Source organism: Notolepis coatsorum (genome assembly GCF_963971535.1).
Source record: "Notolepis coatsorum genome assembly, chromosome: 9".
Lineage (NCBI taxonomy): Eukaryota > Metazoa > Chordata > Actinopteri > Aulopiformes > Paralepididae > Notolepis > Notolepis coatsorum.
In genome coordinates this window covers 58,799,584-58,819,464 of record NC_140173.1, presented here as the reverse complement: position 1 = coordinate 58,819,464, position 19,881 = coordinate 58,799,584, and the positions used below count along the sequence as shown (strand labels likewise).

General features: G+C 42.1%; 1 protein-coding gene across 1 annotated transcript in view; it reads left to right on the top strand.

The window, feature by feature from the left end:
* Positions 1–19,881, top strand: part of LOC311234636 (secreted frizzled-related protein 1-like) — a gene marked incomplete at its 5' end in the record, with an annotated part of 44,557 nt that overhangs the window by 19,682 nt on the left and 4,994 nt on the right. Inside the window, 2 exons of the mRNA XM_084321883.1 lie at positions 8,780–8,788; positions 9,556–9,633. Coding sequence (XP_084178009.1) covers positions 8,780–8,788; positions 9,556–9,633 — 87 coding nt within the window. The remainder of the gene's footprint in view (positions 1–8,779; positions 8,789–9,555; positions 9,634–19,881) is intronic.

Sequence of the window (19,881 nt, the reverse complement as noted above, 5' to 3'; positions counted from 1 at the left end):
TGTGTGTGTGTGTGCGTGTGTGTGTGTGTGTGTGTGTGTGTGTGTGTGTGTGTGTGTGTGTGTGTGTGTGTGTGTGTGTGTGTGTGTGTGTGGCAGCAGTAGACAGTGATAGAGGGGATACTCCGGCTGCATGGGAACCATGGAGATGACACGCTGGCAGTTACACAAGAACATGGCTTAAAAACTCACACACACACACAAAAATAAACACACACAGACACACAGAGTGACGGTTAAGGGGTTCACCTCCCCACGACCCAGGCAGTGAGGCACGGTGAACTTTGACCCCTGTCATTATCTGTCCAGATACCGAGGTTTGGGCTGGGGTGATAACCTCTGAACCCTGACTTCTAACCCTATAGGCCAGGGCTGGGAGACCGGACTAGGACACAGAGGGAGAGAGAGAGAGAGAGAGAGAGAGAGAGAGAGAGAGAGAGAGAGAGAGAGAGAGAGAGAGAGAGAGAGAGAGAGAGAGAGAGAGAGAGAGAGAGAGAGAGAGAGAGAGAGGGGGGGGGGGGTATTTGAGCGTATGTATGTGTGCATGAGAGAGACAGATAGAGATAGAAAGAGAGACAGAAAGGAAAATATTGACAGAGAGGTTGAGACAGAGATAGAAAGAGAATATTTTGTCATATTTAAATCACCTGTCTGTAAGGTAGGGATGGGAAAAACTCACTAAATTACTATTCGATAGTCATTGGGAACTATTATATAGTCACTGGGAACTATTCGATAGTCATTGGGAACTATTATATAGTCACTGGGAACTATTATATAGTCACTGGGAACTATTCGATAGTCACTGGGAACTATTTGAGCACTAATTGATACCATGTAACGTCTCCAGTCTCTCTTTCATCTTTATTGTCTGTTCGCCCAGCTGTTAACAGACAGTTAATAGGGCCCCCTCTCAATACACTACACAGGGTAGTTGCTGGTAAAAACAAGGGAAAGTATATTTATTTAAAAATATCTAATAATAATAATATATGTCTTTTGCCCAAATCTTTGGTTTAGGGATCAAGATATGATAAGATAAGATAAGATAAGATAAGATACGATACGATAACATAAGATACGATAAGATAAGATACGATACGATAAGATAAGATAAGATACGATACGATAAGATACGATAAGATAAGATAAGATAAGAAAAGATACGATACGATACGATAGGATAAGATAAGATAAGATACGATAAGATAGGATAAGATAGGATAAGATAAGATAAGATAAGATACGATAAGATAGGATAAGATAGGATAGGATAAGATAAGATAAGATAAGATAAGAAAAGATAGGATACGATACGATAAGATACAATAAGATATAATAAGATAAGGTAAGTTAAGATAAGATAAGATACGATAAGATAGGATACGATAAGATAAGATAAGATAAGATAAGATACGATAAGATAGGATACGATAAGATAAGATAAGATAACATACGATACGATAATATAAGATACGATAAGATAGGATAAGATAGGATAAGATAGGATAAGATAAGATAAGATACAATAATATAGGATAAGATAGGATAGGATAAGATAAGATAAGATAAGAAAAGATAGGATACGATACGATAAGATACGATAAGATACAATAAGATAAGGTAAGTTAAGTTAAGATAAGATAAGATACGATAAGATAGGATACGATAAGATAAGATAAGATAAGATACGATAAGATAGGATACGATAAGATACGATAAGATACAATAAGATAAGGTAAGTTAAGATAAGATAAGATTAGATAAGATATGATAAGATAGGATACGATAAGATAAGATAAGATATGATAAGATACGATAAGATAAGATAAGATAAGATACGATAAGATACGATAAGATAGGATAAGATAGGATAAGATAAGATAAGATACGATAAGATAAGATAAGATAAGATACGATAAGATACGATAAGATAGGATAAGATAAGATAAGATACGATAAGATAGGATAAGATAGGATAGGATAAGATAAGATAAGATAAGAAAGGATAGGATAGGATACGATAAGATACGATAAGATTAGGGATGTCCGATATTATCGGCCGACCGATATTATCGGCCGATATCGGCAGTAAAATGTGATATCGGAAAATATCGGTATCGGTTTAAAAACTAAAAAAAACAATAACAATATTTGTTATATATATATCCAGTGAAATTATTAGTTACCTGAAATTATTCCGTTTTTTGGACGGGGAAACCCTGCATATATCGGTATCGGTTGATATCGGTTGATATCGGTATCGGAAATTAAGAGTTGGACAATATCGGAATATCGGTATCGGTAAAAAAGCCAATATCGAGCATCCCTAGATAAGATACAATAAGATAAGGTAAGTTAAGTTAAGATAAGATAAGATACGATAAGATAGGATACGATAAGATAAGATAAGATAAGATACGATAAGATAGGATACGATACGATAAGATACGATAAGATACAATAAGATAAGGTAAGTTAAGTTAAGATAAGATAAGATACGATACGATACGATAAGATACAATAAGATAAGTTAAGTTAAGATAAGATAGGATATTCCCTTATTGAATTCCTTGAGGACATGTGGGGGTCATGGGGGCAGCAAGGGGGAGGGGAGGTACAGGTATGGGCAGGGTAATAGAAGACAGACATAAATATAGGCAATACAATTGTATTTGAAATGATACAAAAAAATATTTGAAACATGGAGTGATTCCTGAATCAAAGAAAATTATTGTATGATATAATTAGACCCTGCAGGATTTCACACACCTCTTTCCCCCGTGAAGTCAGCTTTCTGAGAAGTTGTGAGGGAACACCTCTTTTCCCCGTGAAGTCAGCTTTCTGTGAGGGAACGCTGAGCAGCGTCGGTGTATATTTGTGTGGTGTTTTGTTACAGTAAAGGTGCGAGGATTGATGAGAGTTTGGAGTTAAAGGTCACAATGCTCTGGTTGTTCAACCAGAAGTGTTTTCACCGCACAATTTACGTCGTGGTAATAAAAAAAAGAAGAAAACCCACGACTGCTGCTGCCAACTCTCACGGATACAACCAGCACTGTGTGCGCTGCTCAGGGCACAGTAATTAGTTTCACATCTTAGAGTATATTTTCTACAGTATATTCCATCGACATGCACCTTGTGTATACAGGCTATTCCTATACAAAAATCGCAGAAAGTCAGAGGCCCAAATTGCTGTGAGAGTGAGGTCGGGGCGGGGGGCCTGCATTACGAGTTAAAAATAAACTCAACTTGTTGCCTTGGTTTTCACTTGCTGTGTGTCACAATGTGCGGTTGGCCCTGGGTCCTGAGTGTGTACTGAATCACTTCACCCTGCTCCGTTCCCTGCGCTACCGCTGCAGCCTGTGCACCTTCCAGGGCAGCTTAGACCACCACGCCTGCACCACCAAAATATACAACTGCTGGAATAAAAAAAAAATGTCTCCACTGTAATTGCAGGGCAAACATCAGTCAGACTCCTGGGCTATATATATTCCTGTTGCCCCCAATAGCCTCTGACAAGGGGGGCTCCCAAACGAGACCCTCTAGCAGTGCTCAGCGCCGCACACACGGACATGACTTTAGTCCTTCTGGCTGCACCGCTGGCAACGATCTCCAGTCAACCACCCACCGTGCACCGTCTGAGGTCTGAGGGAAAAACGTCTGGTGGTGTCTCAGCTGAGCTACGCGTATTAGCATTGGGACAAACGTTAACGATGTGGGTCTTTCGTTTACATGATTTAGATTTAGCCGTATGTCCCGCCGCGCACAAGGAGCGGGTCCATTCGGTGGTGAGGTTGTGTATCTGAGATGGTGCATGATGTACGGTACAGTACGTGAACTGTGATGATCCTTATAGGGCCGGCTCTAAGCATAGGGCCGTATAGGCCGTCGACCTAGGGCACCATCCACTAGGGGGCACCAGCTACCAGACCAAAGAAATTATTGATAAAAATAAAATAAAATAAAAAAAAAGCTTGTCATCATTGTTTTTCAGAGGATTACCTTGCTAGTTTACAGGGAAAGGGGAGACATTTCGCTACAAAGATTAAGGATGCTTTCACACCAGAGCTGTTTGGTCCGGACTATAGGTCTCGGTTCGCTTCATCGGACCAAACACAGACCAAATATATAAGTGACCTGATAAACTGTGCATCTTGATGAGAAGGAAAAAAACATTCACTGCAAAACAAGCACGCGGTAAACATGTCTCGTTGACAGACGTGGGCGAATGACGAGGTGAAAAAAAGCCCTGATAGAAATATGGGCAAAGACCAAATTAAACGGCTACTTGTGGGCACTAATAAAAACAATGCGGTGTACAAGTTGTTTAGCGAGAGGATGGTGGTAATGGGCGTCAGTAGAACAATGGATCAATGCCACAAACTGCGTCAGCAATATATTAATAAATATGCAGAGAATTAAATTAGATGTCCATAACATTTGTGTTTTTAATTAGCATAGCCTAAATAAATATGAATTCAAGAAGTTAAATACTGAATTAACGATATATTTATTAACAGGCTGAAAGTTAAAACGAATAACGGCTGAAAAAACAATTAGACTATTTAATATAGGCTAAACACATTATTATCGTTATTATTGGCCCATACACTATCAGATGTATGTCATAAAACGATAAAGCGGACAAAAATGCAGGAACGTTTTGATTATATTTAAAAGGCGTTGACATTTAATCTAAATCTATAGTTTATTATCCGTGACTGTCAGATAGACTCATTGGTTGTTCGTAATGTGGGATAGACTGGTCTATCAAGAGAGAGATAGACCGGTCTATTAAAAATAATTAATTAACAGGAACAATTTAAATAAATAACGTTAGTTGGAGATGATTTGTGTGTGCTAATTTAAGGCAGTCAATGAGTTGTGCTCTCTCTCTATAGACCGGTCTATCCTACATTACGCTTGTGACCGAGACAGACTTTCAACCTTCATTTGGGAAAAATAAATAATATGTTTAATAATAAGTAAGACAACGGATCTGTTTAAAGAATACCATATAAATATATAGTTTATTATCCGTGGCCGTCAGATAGACGTTATATACTTGGCACAAGACCCACATCCAGCCCGAAACATATCGTTGAGTCTTTCGAAGATGAGACGCATCAGAAGGCATCACCAGCACCGCCTCCGGCTCGCAGTCACACACACACCCACACACACGTGCGCACACACGTTAGGGCTCGCAGTCACGCACACGCATTTCCACTCTCTATTGTGTCCAATAGATGAGCGCCCTTTTCGACCGTGTGACATTGTTCAGAAAGTTTGGTGCGCTTGACAAATTGCAATGTGAATGCAGACGAACAAAATGAAGAATGCAACAATGTTGTAACTTCACCCCCAGAACCGCACAGAGTCTGCACCGAGTCCACCAAAACTATATGTGAAAGCGCCCTAAGAGTAGAAAACCGTCCAAAAGTATTAGTGGGGAAAGAAAAACGGTCTGCTGACATTTTCATCTTTCAGAGGCTCTTCCTATGTTAGTGCTACGGTGAATATGTAGATATCATCTGGAACTCAAGACCTGAGGAATCTAGAGGTACCAGCCTACCAACCAACCTAGAAAACTGTCTGAAATAATTTGAGGGGGGGGGGGGGGGGGGGGGGGGGGCAACCTGTTGACATTATCATCCTTCAGAGGCTCAGGGTTAAGGCTACAGTGAAGATATACAGATATAATCACAACCAACAGCGACACTGAGGAATCCAGAGATACAGTATACCAGCCAGTCTCCGCCAGTTTAACAGGGAAGAAATTCTGCTCCAGATCTTATCCCCATAAAACCTGTGGCTGTGTAAGACAGGTGATCAAGGGGCGTCATTTTGTTTTCAATGGGGGAGGGGAGGGGACACATTTGGGGGCGTGGTCAGTGGTGCGTTGGTGATTTCATACCTAGTTGCACTGTGTTTTAATGGGCGTGGTCGGTGAAAATGTTGAACATTTCGAATTGTAAATGCATCAATCTGGTGCACTTTGAGGTTCAAGTAGTAGACAACATGCTGTATGTGTAAAACAACACAGCCTAGAGGCTTTTAAATACAACGAGGTCATAGATATTTCACAGACACCAAGCAATGCTGTTGCATTTCATGGCAATCACACAGACCATCGTTCACACCAAACTTTGAGGGGAGGGGGCAGGGAGCTCTAATAATAATAATAATAATAATAGATTGGATTTTAAGAGAGAATCGCCTTTCTCAGACTCAAGGACACTGTACAAGGAAAAAAAAAAAATGTGAAAAATAAAAGATAAAAAAAAAAAAAATGAATATATGTGTATAGTAACAACAGGAAAAAACAAATAAGATACAAAAATAAGGAAGCAAGATGCTGTCCAATTGGATGAAGTGGTTGAAATTAACAAACAAACAACACAACAAAACAACAGGATCTGTGGCTTAAAAGAAAAGAGTCAGGGGTGTGCTACTTGGGAGCGGGGCCGTGTTGCGTGAAGGCAAGTGTGAACAGGTGGGTTTTTAGGTTGGTTTTGAAGAGGTTGATGGTGTCAGAGCCTCGGATGGAGGGGGAGAGGGAGTTCCACAGCCTGGGGGCAGCTACAGCGAAAGCTCGGTCTCCCAGTGTGGAACGCCTGGTGCGGGGGATGGTGAGGATCGGTCGGAGTTGGAGGAGCGGAGGCCAGTGGCGGCCGCTGGGTACTTCGCCACTAGGGGCGCTATACCAAATATTTTGTACAGTACAGTACTGTACCACGCAAGACTCATGGCATGACGTGAGCGATTCGACTCACGCTCACGGCAATGCATCGGCTCTTATGAACGAGTCGCTCAGCTGTTACTACAACAACACACAACCAGTCAAATAAAGTATAGTCTAGACTCTAATTCACAACTTGAAACACAATATAAATAGAAAAGTTAGAAACAAAACTCGCCCGTCTCCAAACACAGGCAGATCTCTCCCTCTCTCCTTCTCTCTCTCACACACAGCGCGACGTGGAATCGATTCGTTACACAATCAGACCTATTATATACCAAGAATAACTTCAGTATGAGTACAGGGCTGTACACATATTTTGCATATTGTTAAACGAGCCAAGGCTAGCTATTAAACTATCGATATGAATAAAAAATCTGGGACCCTGATGTAAACAAGACAAACGTCTTTCTCTGGTCTGCATCCCCTTAACAATTGTGTGTATTGAGCCGTACTGTATTGTACCCATTCTGCAATCTGTTAATAAAGTTCTCATTCATTCATTCATTCAAACATAGACGATATTGAACAAGCCATAATCCACGTATTTTCAATCCGAGAGAGCTGCAGTAGTTAAATCAATGAGCCATCGACATAGAGAGAGAGAGAGAGAGAGAGAGAGAGAGAGAGAGAGAGAGAGAGAGAGAGAGAGAGAGAGAGAGAGAGAGAGAGACTCACTGTTTAGTTGAAACGTCCAGGGCAGGAGAGCTTGATAAACGTGTATAATCCGCCATATAGCTTGTTAGCCAAGTGTTAGCTCAGCTGAGCTCGTTAGCACAACACTCAACAAGTACATTCCTTTGTCCATTTCCGCTCGAACAGACTGCAAACTACCTGGCGTTCTATCGCCATGCTCTAAGACAAACTCTAACCTTAACCAACTTTGAAAGAGTGCCTAAGCTTAACAGTCTAAAGAACTTGCAGTCACGGCACGGCACGCTCTAAGACAAACAACAGTCCTAGACCAACCTAGGAACCAAGCTAGAAGCTAGAATTGGAACATTAGAAATTGGATTCGGCCAATCAGAGATCGTCTCTGTGAAATTCTGCCATGGAAAAAAATACTGGCGTCGGCCAATCAGAGAGCGTCTCCGCGAAATGCGGCTATGGAAATTCTTCACGGAAGTTCACGCTGCTGCCTAGACCGCTTCAAATCGCCCTCGGATTCCAACATAATAGTCATATTTCAACGCACAACGCCGTATGCACTGATTGGCTGTGACGGAGACAGCGATCAAACTGTGACACGCACTCAGAGCGCTATCGCGTATAGCCCGGGCCGAGAAATACGAAAAAATAAAAAAAATAAAAAAAAATGTGATGTCACTTCCTGCTCTGGAAAACGATGTTTTTTTAATTTAGATAATAACGTTATATTGTGCATTGGAAATACAAACATACTTAAAATTAGTAAATATTATTAATTTTAAACATGTTTATATTATTTATAGGGCTATAAAACACAAAAACGAAAAAGTTTTATTGTCTTCTTCTCTGATTTAACAGCAGCTGGCCAGCAGGTGGGTCGGCGCCCTAGCGCCCCTAGTGGTAGAGCCGCCACTGGCGGAGGCCTCGTGCTGGAGTGTAGGGGTGGAGTAGGTTGGTCAGGTAGGAAGGGGCCAACCCGTGCACGGATTTATAAGTGAGGAAAAGGATCTTGTAGGGGATTCGGTAGTTGATGTGTGTTCCGTCCTATGTGTTTGAACACACCTGACGACCTGAGCTATTATGCAAAGACACGTAGCCAGGTCGGTACTTGGCGCATGCCCACAAAATTGCGACTCGTCCCTCGCCAAGTAAGTACCAACCTGGCTACTTGTCTTTGCATGACAATGGCTGAGGGTCGTCAGAGACCTGAGCTCAGAGAGGGAACAAGCAGCAGTTTTTTCCGTGTGGTCCTATAGTGCTGCGTCGCGTCTCCGTTTATTATCGTGTAACATTGTTTTGGACGGTAAAAAAGTGCAGGGGAAAATAACTGCCTTCTGAAAACATGCAGGGGGCATGTCCCCCGTGTCCCCCCTGTTAATTACGCCCCTGCAGGTGATGCAGGTGATGTAAGACAGGTGATGCAGCCAACGTTACTGTCTTTCAGAGGCTGAGCTCAGTTCTAAAGTGTGAGTGAAGAAGGTATCGGCTGAAACTGTGCCCCTTGAGGATTATGTAGATGTCACCCCTTACATGCTACCTTACCAGGAAACGGATGCTATAATTAGCTCCAAATTACAACCAGATTTTGATTGCCAAAAAAAGTAACAATCTCACAGCTGAAGATATCAGATATCAGATCGGTGCTAATTGCATGCAGGTTATGGTAAAAAATCATGCTTATAATATTTCTTTATAATTATATATATATAATTATATATATATATATTTTTATATATATAATATTGCCTCTTGCAACATTGGAGTTGTAAAGCTGAGCCTCTTGTGAGTCTACTGAGGGCAATTGTATTTATTTGTAATGATAGTGAGTAGTCATGCAGGGGCCAGTAAGAGAGTTGATGGACTGTCTTTTTGCTGAGGATAAATGGGGGGTTTCTGAGCCAATGTAAAAGTCAATGTAAATGTAGATAGCCGGTTGAGGGAGTGGGTTGCCGGGTGGGGGGAGGGGGGGTGCTTACCAGTCTGAAATCTGGCCTAGGGCACCAAATGTAACACTTTCTTACATATCTCAAAGGCAATTAGGCAGATCTGTCCATACACTGAATGGCCAGAGAAAGAGATGTTTATACTCCATCACCCTGACTATACCCTCAACCACCATGCAGGCACACTTATTAATGATGTCCCCTCTCTCTCTGTCTCCGTCACAGTGTCTAAGGCGTGCCCACCATGTGACAACGAGTTGAAAGCAGACACCATCATGGAGCATTATTGTGCCAGTGACTTTGGTAAGTACTTATATCCATCAGTAGGGCAACCTGAAAGAAACACACACACACCATGTTTCACTGTATAGGATGGCCCAAGAGTGGAGAGGCCAACCGGTAACCAGAAGGTCGCTGGTTTGATCCCCGGCGCGGCGAGAGGAGCGTGAATTCCAGCGGTGAGCTGGCAAAGGGAATGTGGCTAGAATTTCATCTACGGAGAGCCAACGTGCCCTTGAGCAAAGCACTGAATCGCAACATTGATCCAGGTGCTGCTGCACTGCAGGCAACCATCCACTGTGGTTGGAGTGAAGGAATGCACGTGGGTGATGTGGAGCATGGGACATGTGGAGAGACATAAATTCATACCTCGGCTTCTATTATTAAGATTATTAATAATAATAATAATAATAATAATAATAATAATAATAATAATAATAATAATAATAATAATAATAATAATAATAATAATAATAATAATAATAATAATAATAATAATAATAATAATAATAATAATAATAATAATAATAATAATAATAATAATAATAATAATAATAATAATAATAATAATAATAATAATAATAATAATAATAATAATAATAATAATAATAATAATAATAATAATAACAATAAACTTGATTTACTCATTTACTACTACTTTAGACATCAAATGACCGTAAAATAGACAGAATAATATAGCTCTCATTTACAGTACAATAATTATAGTGTGGATGTAATGAGTTTAAGTGGCAGAATGTATTAAAAGGCTATAAGGTGAAGAGGTACGTCCTTAACTTACTTTAGATATTATTTTGAGATCTAGCCTCCCTAATGTCCATAGGCCGGGTGTTCCATAGTTTTATCTAGCCTGTCTAATGTCCACAGGTAGGGTGTTCCATAGCTTTGGTGCATAATTAGCAAAGGCTGCATCCTCGATTTTCTTTCGGCTGTGGCTTGGAACCTTCAATAGACCAGTAGTAGATGACTGCAATGTTCTTGGGGGCACCGGCACACAGTTGACAAGACAATTGGCAATGTAGCTTAGTCCTGTTCCATTTAGTGCTCTGTAATGTACTAGGGAGGATGACTTTAAAATGCTTTAAAAGCCAGTGCAGTGTTAGCTACTCTGCCGCTAGGCTGTTAACTAGAACCAAGAGGAGATAGCACATCAGTCCAGTGTTAGCTACTCTGCAGGTAGGCTGTTAACTAGAATATTTCAATACCCGCCTGTCCCACCCCAACCACCCGAGCAGTTGACATCTCCAAATAAATAATGTCCAGCAATGTCAGGGACCAGTGAATTACCGTGAGATTCTCAGGTTCTTTCCATCTCATAGCGATACGTTTTTGGCTGCTGTAACGCCTGCTAGAATAATAATTTTCTGTTGTATGGATGTTGGTAATAAAGATATATCGTTTAGAAGTAATGTTGCTGCCATGAGTGGAATTGATATATTACAGATGCTTGATAGTTTAGTTGCTATAGATTTCCAAAAATGGGCTACTGGTGGGCAATCCCAGACTATATGCAAATTATGCATATGTGCCGGTGGCTTATAGAGAGCATAAAGTGCACCGGGAGTCACACAGCACACAGTTTCCTAGGAGTGAGATACGTCCTATGAATATAATTAAAATGTATTTGTTGGTGATTAGGGTTGCAGGAGGCTAATATACTGTAGCATTTTTCCAAACGTCGTTCCAGTCAAACTCAGGGTCTAACTCTGGGATGTCCCCTCGCCAAACAGCTGTGTGGACATAACAAGCGAAGTGTTTTGGACCTGTATGTAACGGTTGAGTCTGGAATTAAACGACACAAAAGAAACATAAAACTCTCCTCATTCTTCAATAGCGGTATGACAGAACGCTACAATATTATCTTTGATAGGCCTACGTGATGTTGGCTATCTTGTTAAGACCCATTTGTAATACTATGGTGTATTGAACATATTATCTTTGATAGGCCTACGTGCGAATCTGTTGCACCATCTATCTACACCCTCACACAACTCTGTCGCTTTTTCGGGAGTAGCGGGGAACATAGGACCTTTTTTTAGTCGTGACGTGTACGTTTGAGAACACTACCGTAATGACAGAGAATGAAGCAAGCTGACATGGTCGGCCCTCACACAACTCGGTCGCTTTTTCGGGAGCGGGTAGCGGGAGTGTGGAACATAGAACCCGGGGAACATAGGACCCTTTTTATCGCGAGCGGGGAACATAGAACCCCACTGGACTGATGTGGTCTCTCCTCTTGGTTCTAGTTAGTAGCCTAGCTACAGAGTAGCTAACACTGGACTGATGTGGTCTCTCTTCTTGATTCTAGTTAGTAGCCTAGCTGCACAGTATAGCTAACACTGGACTGATGTGGTCTCTCCTCTTGGTTCTAGTTAGTAGCCTAGCTGCAGAGTAGCTAACACTGGACTGATGTGGTCTCTCTTCTTGGTTCTAGTTAGTAGCCTAGCTGCAGAGTAGCTAACACTGGACTGATGTGGTCTCTCCTCTTGGTTCTAGTTAGTAGCCTAGCTGCAGAGTAGCTAACACTGGACTGATGTGGTCTCTCCTCTTGGTTCTAGTTAGTAGCCTAGCTGCAGAGTAGCTAACACTGGACTGGTGTGGCCTCTCCTCTTGGTTCTAGTTAGTAGCCGTGCTGCAGTTTAGCTAACACTGGACTGATGTGGTCTCTGCTCTTGGTTCTAGTTAATAGCCTAGCTGCAGAGTAGCTAACAGTGGACTGATGTGGTCTCTCCTCTTGGTTCTAGTTAGTAGCCTAGCTGCAGAGTAGCTAACACTGGACTGATGTGGTCTCTCCTCTTGGTTCTAGTTAGTAGCCTAGCTGCAGAGTAGCTAACATTGGGCTGATGTGGTCTCTCCTCTTGGTTCTAGTTAGTAGCCTAGCTGCAGAGTAGCTAACACTGGACTGATGTGGTCTCTGCTCTTGGTTCTAGTTAGTAGCCGTGCTGCAGAGTAGCTAACACTGGACTGATGTGGTCTCTCCTATTGGTTCTAGTTAGTAGCCTAGCTGCAGAGTAGCTAACACTGGACTGATGTGGTCTCTGCTCTTGGTTCTAGTTAGTAGCCTAGCTGCAGAGTAGCTAACACTGGAATGATGTGGTCTCTGCTATTGGTTCTAGTTAGTAGCCATGCTGCAGAGTAGCTAACACTGGACTGATGTGGTCTCTCCTCTTGGTTCTAGTTAGTAGCCTAGCTGCAGAGTAGCTAACACTGGACTGATGTGGTCTCTGCTCTTGGTTCTAGTTAGTAGCCGTGCTGCAGAGTAGCTAACACTGGACTGATGTGGTCTCTCCTCTTGGTTCTAGTTAGTAGCCTAGCTGCAGAGTAGCTAACACTGGACTGATGTGGTCTCAGCTCTTGGTTCTAGTTAGTAGCCTAGCTGCAGAGTAGCTAACACTGGACTGATGTGGTCTCTGCTCTTGGTTCTAGTTAGTAGCCGTGCTGCAGAGTAGCTAACACTGGACTGATGTGGTCTCTCCTCTTGGTTCTAGTTAGTAGCCTAGCTGCAGAGTAGCTAACACTGGACTGATGTAGTCTCTTCTCTTGGTTCTAGTTAGTAGCCTAGCTGCAGAGTAGCTAACACTGGACTGATGTGGTATCTCCTCTTGGTTCTAGTTAGTAGCCTAGCTGCAGAGTAGCTAACACTGGACTGATGTGGTCTCTCCTCTTGGTTCTAGTTAGTAGCCTAGCTGCAGAGTTTTGAATGAGATGGAGTCTTTCTGCAGGGTTTGTTTTCGCGAGGCCGGTAATTGGGAGTGCATTACAGTAGTCGAGTCGGCTTGAGATAAAGGCATGGATCAGTTTTTAAGCGTCCTTTTGATTTATAGAAGGACACTTAAACGTTTTCATGGTTCTATTACAATTTCAACAATTACAAACAATAACAGGTCAGTTTACCCACCAGTTCTAACCAGCAATATCCATCCGACACTATTTCCTGCTTTTTTTCTTTTACCACCGTGGTTATGACCTGCACACAGAGCCAGAACATGACTACTCCAATGATCATCTCATTTTGTCAAAGCGTTTTTGGCCCATCACACTATAATTTTTTACAACAAGGCATTGAAACCCTGCCTAGATTGCCCCGAAGCCTTTCGAGTTAATGATATACCGCTCTTTACTTCTTTGTGGTCGGTCATAACGCTGATGATGATGATGATGATGATGATGATGAAAGCAGTGGCGGGAGGAATGTTCCTGCTCTACGGAGAATTGCGAAGACCGTGGCTGGGTCTTCGGAGAAGATTAAATCTAATAGCGAGTGATAGTAATCTGGCCAGGTCTGCGCGCTGGAAGACACACTCGCACAGAGTCGCTGTCCTTACGGAACTTCTTAATTTTTTTTACAGCTTCTTGGACAAACGCCGGAATATTAAAACATCTTTTAAGAATCACCAACCAGGGTTTCTGGCTATTACCCACACCTCAGAGAGGGCTGACAAATTATACCAGTTAACATTGCAGAAGACGATGGGGGAAAAAAAAACCAAAAACGGAGTTATTCGAGTCCAACATCAACATAAATTACTCTTCTGGTCACACGGCTCACATTGGGAACGGCAGCCAAAACTGTGAGCCCATCCCTTGTAATCGATCGTGGGGTCAGAGAAGTCCGCTTAGATGTTTATTTGTGCAATTAATTGAGAGATTAAATAATAAGTGTGTTGGCAATGTTATGGGGGGGATCAGAAAGCCTGATAGCCCAACGATTTTTGAAGCACGCGTGCGCACGCACAAACACACACACTCGTATTGGCTGTGTGGATGTAGTACTACGTCGTCGCTGGATGCGACTCAGGGATGACAATCAGGAGTCAAGATTAGGGAGACGCATGGATTGTGGGATACAGCCAAGAGTGACTCTCTCTCTCTCTCCACAGTGATATTCTAGACGGATACAGATACTCCGGCTTTATCTCATGGCCCATGCATGCCGTCACCTACAGCACTCGTCTCTGGACATTGTTAACCCTAGGCGTCATTCTAACTCGCTGTTTGATTATAGAAGGGGGGGGGGGGGGGGGAACACAGGTAACGCAGAGAAGCGGTATGCGAGTACTCTTTTGAAGAGCGTCTACTTTTGATGTCTGATCTCCTTTCTTCGCGTGCCTCAGTGTTATACGTATCATTCAGCACCACGGCGCTCCTGAGTGACAGGGGTAGGAGAGAAGAGAGAGAGAGAGGAGGGGAGGGGTAGGGTAGCTCCCCACGGGGTGTGGTCGTCATGCCTCCACCTGGCAGTTAGTGGAGGTGACGTAGTTTAGCTTGTGGCAACACTGTTTATTTTCAAAATGACAGCAGTTTTTTTTTTTCAAATCTCTCTTTCTCCCCCTCTTAGGCTATAATTATGTTCACACTGCAAGCCTTAGTTCTCAATTCTTTATTTTAAATGTTTTAATATGGCCAGTGTGACTGACATTAACAATGATGGACGTAAACATGGAGGACACTGAAGTCAGTTGATGGTTTAACTTATACGTTGAATGCAGTGGAGGCCATATAATTAAAACAAATCAGACCTGTATCTGATTTAGGGCCACATGTTAAAGTGGCCCAAATCAGAATTTAAAAGGTTAGATTCCATGTGTGCTGTTCACACTGTCATGAAAAAAAGAGATCCGAGTCACATATGAGCAAAAACAAACAAACTGCAGTCTGAACACAGCCGCTCTCTCTCTCTCTTCCTCTCTATCCATCTGTCCGTCCCTCGTCCTCAATGTCTTCTTCACTCAGTCAAAAGAGGGAGAGGGTTTGTTACAGGATGCAGGCAGAGCAGAGCTTGTCACAGGGAGGTTGTGCAATCAGTATCACACACACACACACACACACACACACACACACACACACACACACACACACACACACACACACACACACACACACACACACACACACACACACACACACACACACACACACACACACACACACACACACATAGAGACACACACACACAGACACACACACACACACACACACATAGAGACACACACACACACACACACACACACACACACACACATAGAGACACACACACAGACACACACACACACACACATAGAGACACATAGACACCCCGCTGCATCACTTATGACTGAATATAGGAAGTGTGATGCATCATGACATAAAACATTTTCCATGGGGAGAACAATGATAATATAATTATATTCATATTTAAATTCCTTATTGCCTATATTTTAGGGCTGTCCCGGAATAAGGATTTGGATAGTCGACTTTGATTGGCAGAAATCTGCTGATAGTCGACTACCCCCCTGAATGCAAATTTTTTATTTAAATTTTTTTTGTATCATTGCATTTGGGCTGTGGGGGGTGCTTAATGTCTGAAGGAGTCGACTGAAGGCTTCTTGTCCTCTGCGAAAGCATGCAATTGGCCCACTGATGGATACATCTTGATATTTGTCTATTCTAGTGTGTTCATTAGATGGGTGAAATCCTCTTTCAGTGCCTTCAGTGTTTTCTTAGGCAGTATGCGCTCCATTAGTGTTAGCCACGCTTCTAGGCCTCTTTGCTTTTGGAAAGAATGACATTTTTTTTTTTTTTTTTTTTATATTTGATTTTTTCCATTCGACTAAGAGGTTAGCAGTCGACTACGGCTCCTTCAATCGATTAGTCGACTATTTGACCAATTGGGGTCAGCCCTACTATATTTATTGTAACATATAATATAACCGGGCAGAGATCCTCATATGCACCTTTGATTACACTTTTTCTTTTCTCATATTTTTATATTCAGAGTTAATTATATTGTTTACTGTTTACTTTTTCCCCTCCTAATTATATATTCAGATCTAATCCATACATCACCCTGCCAATACCTGTACCTCCTTTCCCCCCTACGCCATGCCACCCACATTTCCCCAATGGGATCAATAAAGGAATATCTTATATCGTATCTTATGGATGAATTTAAGATAGTAAAGATTGAGGTCAATCAAAAACATTCACAGATATACCAGTAGGCCTACTAACTGATGTATTTCCACATATACTTAAGATGTGCAGCGTTTCGGAAATCTCAGGATTTTATTTGATTTCGAAGAGAAAAAGTCTTTCAATCAATCGATTCTCTATTCATTACGTGCATAGATTTGATTCTAGTTTTCAAGTTTCTTTAATAGTTGTCATACAGAAGTACAGAATACTTTCATACAAAATGCTTCTTACTGTTACGCTCCAGAGACTGTGCTAGACAAGATAGTATCAAATAACATAGTATAGCATGTAATTTAGAAGTAGAAAATGAGGTCACAGTGTTCAGTAAAGACATATGTACAATGTTCGATGCAGAATAGACGTAACTGAGTTACCATATAATATACAATACTATGCAGTGTACTAATGTACAGTACTATATAGTGCAAAGCAGAAATGGGATGAGGTACAATTTAGGTACAATTTACAGTAAGGTGTACGAGTTGTAGTGCAATCCTTCATCAATAAATATAAAGTGTGGGGAGTGGGTGCTACAGTGTGTTTGTTTAAAGTGGGTGTGTGCTATAAAGTGTGTGGAGTGGGTGCTACAGTGTGTTTGTTTAAAGTGAGTATGTGCGTGTGGATGTGTGTGCTATGTGCGTTTGATGGTTGTTGTTGTGTAGTGTTCATTGTTCGTTTAGCAGCCTGATGGCCTGGGGATAGAAGCTTCTTCTGAGTCTTTCTGTGCTCGCCTTGAGACTCCGGTATCGCTTGCCTGACCGCAGCAGTTCAAAGAGGCAGTTGTTCGGGTGACTGGAGTCTTTAATGATTCTCTTAGCCTTGCCCCTGCAACGCTTGTTGTAAATGTTCTGGAGGGTGGGTAGCCCTCCCTGTATAAAGTTGAAGTTTTGAGTTACTTTTCCCATTTGATTTCCCAACTGTGGTAGACAGTTTAATAGCTCTCAAAGAAATCACACTGAATCAAATGTAAACCTTGAGTAAGATGTATTTTCCAGTTTAGTCCACTCAATATGAAACATAAATGCAATCATTATTCTTATTTATTTATTTAACTAGGCAGGTCAATTAACACATTGGACGCCAGAGGTCGCTGTGGGCGTATGGTCGTTTGTGCCAGCGCTGTAATGCAATGGGGGTAGATGCCGTTGTTTGTAGTGCTAAAACTATATTAAATATTATAGCTATGGATCTAATAACAACGTCGATTGTCAGTGAGTTTCTTCCGGTCAACATGCAAAAAACAGAAAAAAATGTCATCCATACATTTCCGTTTTATACCGTGGTGAATATGAGTATAGTTTTAGAGTGATCCTGTGTAATCCCAGGTACTCTGCTAAACAGCGTTTTAGTGCAATTCACTAAACACGTTGCCATTTCTCGCCTGGATCAATAATCAATCTGAAATCAACGCTAGATTATCGGTATTATGTTTCATCATGCATGCAAGAAAGGGTGGGGGGGGGAGGTCACCCCTCCGTGCTTTGATCGCAACCAACGGGACACCGGCACACACACACACAGACACACGCTGCGATCGTGAGGAAAAGATCATCGGATCAACGCAAGATTGATAATATATAGTCCTTACCTTGTCTATGATGTACTGCAAAAAGAATAATCCAATTATCTGATCGTCATTCACAAATACTGGTCGCGATCGTGTGTCCAACGTTATCCACCAAAGAAAATTAACGGGGGGGGGCGGGGACCCTCGTCGATGCCGTCTCTATAAGCGCTTGTCCTGCTGGAGTGTTTAGACCCCGCCTGCACGCTGCAGCTCGGCCAGGAAAACAAACCACATCGTTCCAAATGGAGTACAATAGCGGCCGTAAGGCATTAGGCGGTGGTATCGGACCGTTGCGGTCTCAGACAGAGTGCCACACAGTCTGCAGCATAGCAGGATGAATTATGAATGGAAATAGCGAATAAAAGAAATAACGATCCAATAATGAGTTTACTCATTGTTGGCAGAATTCGATTGGCGGGCTATAACGAGTTAACTCGTTTTTGGCGGCCATTGTGTTGAGAACAAATTCTTATTCACAATGACTGCCTGGCGAGAGGACAAAAAGGCCTCTCGAAGGGTAACTGGGAAAGGGGACAAAAACATAAAATTAAATAAATAGACGATACATACATCACAGAGGTAAGGGAAATAAGTAAAAAACATCAAGCTAACAACCAAATACAAGGTATGTAATACATTAAGCAGAACAGACACCCCACCCTTTCTTTCCTCCGCCATGTGAACCACATAACCAAATCGGCCTTCTACCACCTCCGGAACATTGCCCGTCTCCGCCCCTCCCTATCACTCTCCGCTGCTGAAACACTGGTTCATGCATTCATATCATCACGACTAGATTACTGCAACAGCATCCTCTACGGCTCACCAAACACTATCCTCAATAAACTCCAATATGTCCAAAACTCTGCTGCCCGCATGCTCACCTCCACCCGTCGCTCTGACCACATCACCCCTGTCCTCCACGACCTCCACTGGCTTCCAATCAAATACAGGATACATTTTAAAATACTACTCATCACATTCAAAGCCCTCAACAACCTTGCCCCTCCCTACCTGTCCGACCTCCTCCACCGTCACACGCCCACCCGTCGCCTTAGGTCTGCAGATGCCAACCTCCTAACACCTCCCACGACCAGGCTCCGGACCTGGGGCGACAGGGCCTTCGCTGCTGCTGCCCCCTCCCTCTGGAATGCCCTCCCCAGCCATATCCGTGATGCAAACACCCTGACATCTTTTAAATCAGCCCTCAAAACTCACCTTTTCAATCTTGCTTTTGACCTCTAATTCTGTCGGTGTTATTTTATTTAATTTTTGTCATGTATTATTTTTGTTCTGTTTTTTGTTTTGCCATAGTTTGTCTCTCCTGCCCATGTAAAGCGTCTTTGAGCACCTGGAAAAGCGCTATATAAAATAGATGTATTATTATTATTATTATTATTATTAAAATAGTTGTGATAGAGTCCTTAAAAGTAGTGAGGGGGGTCCATTTGTCCATTTTCAAACTTTTGCATCTCGTTCCAACTGCCCAAAGGAAGTGCTAACATCAAGCGAGATATGGTGAGCAGCTCTGCTGTTATACGGAGTAGACGAAAACGGAATGGAATTTGTGAATCGATTTTGATTTGAATCGGTAGTGATGTGAATCGCAATCCTTATACAAATACTTACGCACACACACACACCAAAGGTCCCTGCATGTAATGCAAGGCAACTCAACGCACACGTTCCACTTCTCCAACGCGCTACAACATCCGCGCCTGTATGTACAGCAT